Source organism: Phytophthora infestans, genomic scaffold (assembly GCF_000142945.1).
Source record: "Phytophthora infestans T30-4 supercont1.102 genomic scaffold, whole genome shotgun sequence".
NCBI classification, from domain to species: domain Eukaryota; phylum Oomycota; class Peronosporomycetes; order Peronosporales; family Peronosporaceae; genus Phytophthora; species Phytophthora infestans.
In genome coordinates this window covers 108,789-112,397 of record NW_003303657.1, presented here as the reverse complement: position 1 = coordinate 112,397, position 3,609 = coordinate 108,789, and the positions used below count along the sequence as shown (strand labels likewise).

Below are 3,609 nucleotides of genomic sequence, written 5' to 3'. Positions count from 1 at the left end.
TTCTGCCGTGAAAGGATGATCATTCGGTGTAGCTGTAGAGTGTACTTCCTGTGAGTGCACCCTTGTCGTCGCTACACCAGGGAAGTTGTTGACCAGGGTCCGACCAAGCATTTCCGCGTGAAGTCGTCTGCGTCGTTGTGCCAACGAGTTGTGGAAGGCAAACTCCACTATCCCAATATATATTCGATTCCAAGTCACCAGCTCGTTAAGTCTAGCGGAGTGGTGTGTGTGCAAGTTGCATGCTGCGGCCAGCGTCGACTCTCGATACTATGGGGGCCCGTCGGGCCCCCATACTATCTCCGTCCCGGGCTCAACAAAAGGGAGCCATTCGAGATTTGGTCGGACTAATGCCGACCAGTCAACGCCTTGACGAGTGGCCTCAGTCTTTTGCAGGAAATTCCTACAGTCCAGACGTAGCTTGTCATTGTTCCAAGTGAGTTTAAGAGGTGTTGCTCGGCTGGATTCCACCACGCGCTTGGTGATAGCGCGGATTGACTGTACCATTGTAGGAGCACCCAAGGTACTGGAAGCAGGGGCAGTCGATCACTCGACCCGTGTTCTTCCGTCTGCAGAACGTCGTGGGCTCGACCCTGTCGGGCTTCACGCTCAAGAACTCCCCGTTCCGCACGTTCAGCATTGTCACGTCCAAGCAGACCACGCTGAGCGGTCTGACGCTCGACTCGAGTGCCGGCAACGGTTTGGCTAAGAACACGGACGGCTTCGACCTGACCAAGAACGACCACATCACCATCACCGGCAACAAGATCTACAACCAGGACGACTGTCTCGCCATGCAATCCAGTACCAACACGGTGTTTAGCAACAACCTTTGCTGCGGTGGCCACGGTGTGTCGATCGGGTCTCTCGGCGGCAACGCAGTCGACCAGTCTTCGACGGTGCAGGGTCTTACTGTGCAGGGCAACACCATTCAGAACAGCGACAACGGTATCCGTATCAAGACCATCGTCGGTCTCAAGGGTCTGGTCTCCAACGTCAAGTACGTTGACAACAGGCTCCAGAAACGTCAAGAACGCCATTGTCATGCACTCGGACTACAGCAAGGCCAAGGGGGGCTACACAGGCTCTCCCACTAGTGCTGTCACGATCGAAGGTGTGACGATCTCTGGTCTGACCGGCTCGGCCACCAACTTGTACGACATTGTTGCCAACCCGAAGGTGGTCTTGGGTTGGACCTTCTCGGGCATTAAAGTGAGCACCTCTCAGACCGGCAAGGCGGTCGGTCAGACCAACAGCGTTAGCGTGTAGAAACCTGTAGAATCTGTTGTAGTCATGTGAATTACCGGTCAGATTGCAGCGTAACGACAACTTTGATGTACTTGTTTTCAACTCTCCAGTTTACCATGGGTTCCGTTACAGTATTCGCTCAGCAGCCACGGATGATCTCGGTGGTGATTTTAACTCACAGTCAACAACAGCCAGCTACAAAGTGTATTAGTTTTCTTTTGCAGATACATGTAAAAACTTATAAACGATCAAACTTTTTGATCGTCTCGGGACCAACCTGCACATAAAAAGGTAAGGAAGAAAACGCTATTTTAATGTAAAATAGTACCGTGTCAATACAAAAACTGTTGTTTACCTTTAAGTTCTTCAACGAATCGTTGAAAAAATGTCTGCCTAAAAGTATAGGCTCGTTGCAGGAGACCAGCCACCTTTGGTACGCTATCGTATTAGAATACTCGCGGTCGGAGTTTTAGTGACCAAACACCTCAGCCTTCACCGACTCGGAACACATGATGCCCCCAAGCCACCAACAGTGTCCACTAACGCTAATTCTTGATAACCCGCTGGCGACAATTTCGTGAGATCGTAACCCCCCCCCAGAGTCGTTCGAACGCACCAAAACCTGTTACAGGTACAGTATAAATCATTGGCACTGGTTATTTTGCCTGACTGAGCATCGACTTTCCTAAATCATTTATTAACGGAGGTCAGTGCATAGTCGGGCGAACCTTTGAACCAATTTGTGGTCCGTCGATTGGGTTTTATACCTACAGTATTAATAAGAACAGAAAGGCTAACGTGAGACCTCGCCTTTTAGGACGAAGTCTACTTTCATACGTCTACAAACATGTAAATGTGCTGGATAGAACACAGTGTTGTCAATACGCACTGTGAGGGCTGCGTGCCTGTGCAGAGATGCACATCGAAGCAGCAGCCAGCGAATGGCACATCATCGAGCACTTCGGATTGACGACACGATTTTGTGTCACGAATGCAACAGCACGTACCCGTAGCCTGTCATAAAAGGTTAAGCATTTTTTTTACGGTTATAGGGGGGGAGCGTGAGTTTATTTCCTGATGATCTACTGTACATAAGATACGATATGTGAGCAGCTGTGCCAAAACGAATTTATTTTGTTCCTTTGGATACCTAGTATCAAAACTTTGAGCCCAGTATCAAGAGTAGCAACTCCGTTTACGGAGACCGGCAAATCAGCGAGCCGATCCGTCAGCTTGCGACTGTACAAGTGTTCCTACCGAATCGAGCAGCTGGAATTGCCGCGCAGACTTAATGGGAGTCAAATGCCTGCGAATTTCACGTGCCCCCGACACCAGGGTTCATACAGTATTATTAAAAGGCCGTTCCAGCGTGCTCACGCCAACTTGCACCGTACATGTTGAAGTCTATCGATTAAAATGTATTAAAATTCTGCGTCCATAGAAGCGGATCGCGCTGGCCAAGAAGTTAAAGAAGTACAGTACTGCACCCCGTTTTCGCGGGGTGGATCATATAGGATCTGCAAATAAATCCGATTTTAGCGGACAATCAATAGTTCTATTGGACTCAGGATCATCACATCCGGACGTTTATCAAAGGTCCAAGGGCGCGAATACGGGGTGCAGTACTGTATTAGTGTACGAGCGCAAGGCAAATCGGGCCACATGGCAGTGCTGACTAGCTGCTGAGGTCGTACAGTATACCACTAAGCTGAAGCGTATGGCAAAGTAATGGTCACTACATTAAGTCGAGGTTTACCCACGGGAGGTAAGGGACACTCGTATCGCCATTTGATTCCGACTGATCACTTCTCAATTCGCCTCGGTAAGCACGGACCAACTCAGCTCCAACAAGAACAATGAAGCTTCTCTCCACTGCTCTCGCCGTCTTCGCGCTCCTCGCTGCTACAACTGAGGCCTCGCCCATGCTTCGCCAAGCTGCAGAGGGAAAGAAGTCGAAAACCCCAAAGCCGACCGCGGCACCGGAAGAACAGCAGGACCAGGTCCAACAGGATCCGGTGCAGCAACAGCAGCAGCCGACGACGTCGGGCAAGGGATGCAACCTTACGGGCACGTACAAGAAGGGCACCGACATCTCGTCGTGCAGCCACATTACCGTCAACTCGTTGTCGGTGCCGGCGGGTGTCACTCTTGATCTGAGCAAGGCCAAGAAGGGTGCCATCATTGAGTTCCTTGGCACCACTGTCTTTGGTACTCAAAAGTGGGTTGGTCCGCTTGTTCTGGTCGGCGGGACTGACCTGACAGTCAAAGGCACCGGTACTCTTGACGGTCAGGGAATGTGGTATTGGAAGCAGGGTCAGGCAATTACTCGTCCCGTTTTCTTCCGCCTCCAGAACGTTTTGAGCT

The 3,609-nt window shown here is 50.7% G+C and overlaps 1 protein-coding gene across 1 annotated transcript; it reads left to right on the top strand.

Annotated features, from left to right (window-relative positions):
- Positions 1-347: 347 nt before the first annotated feature.
- PITG_19637 (polygalacturonase, putative) lies at positions 348-1,266 on the top strand (the record flags this gene model as incomplete). The annotated part of the gene is made up of 3 exons (XM_002896152.1): positions 348-413; positions 510-997; positions 1,059-1,266. The coding sequence occupies 3 exons, from the start codon at positions 348-350 to the stop codon at positions 1,264-1,266; spliced, it is 762 nt and encodes a 253-aa protein (XP_002896198.1).
- Between the last annotated feature and the right edge of the window lie 2,343 nt (positions 1,267-3,609).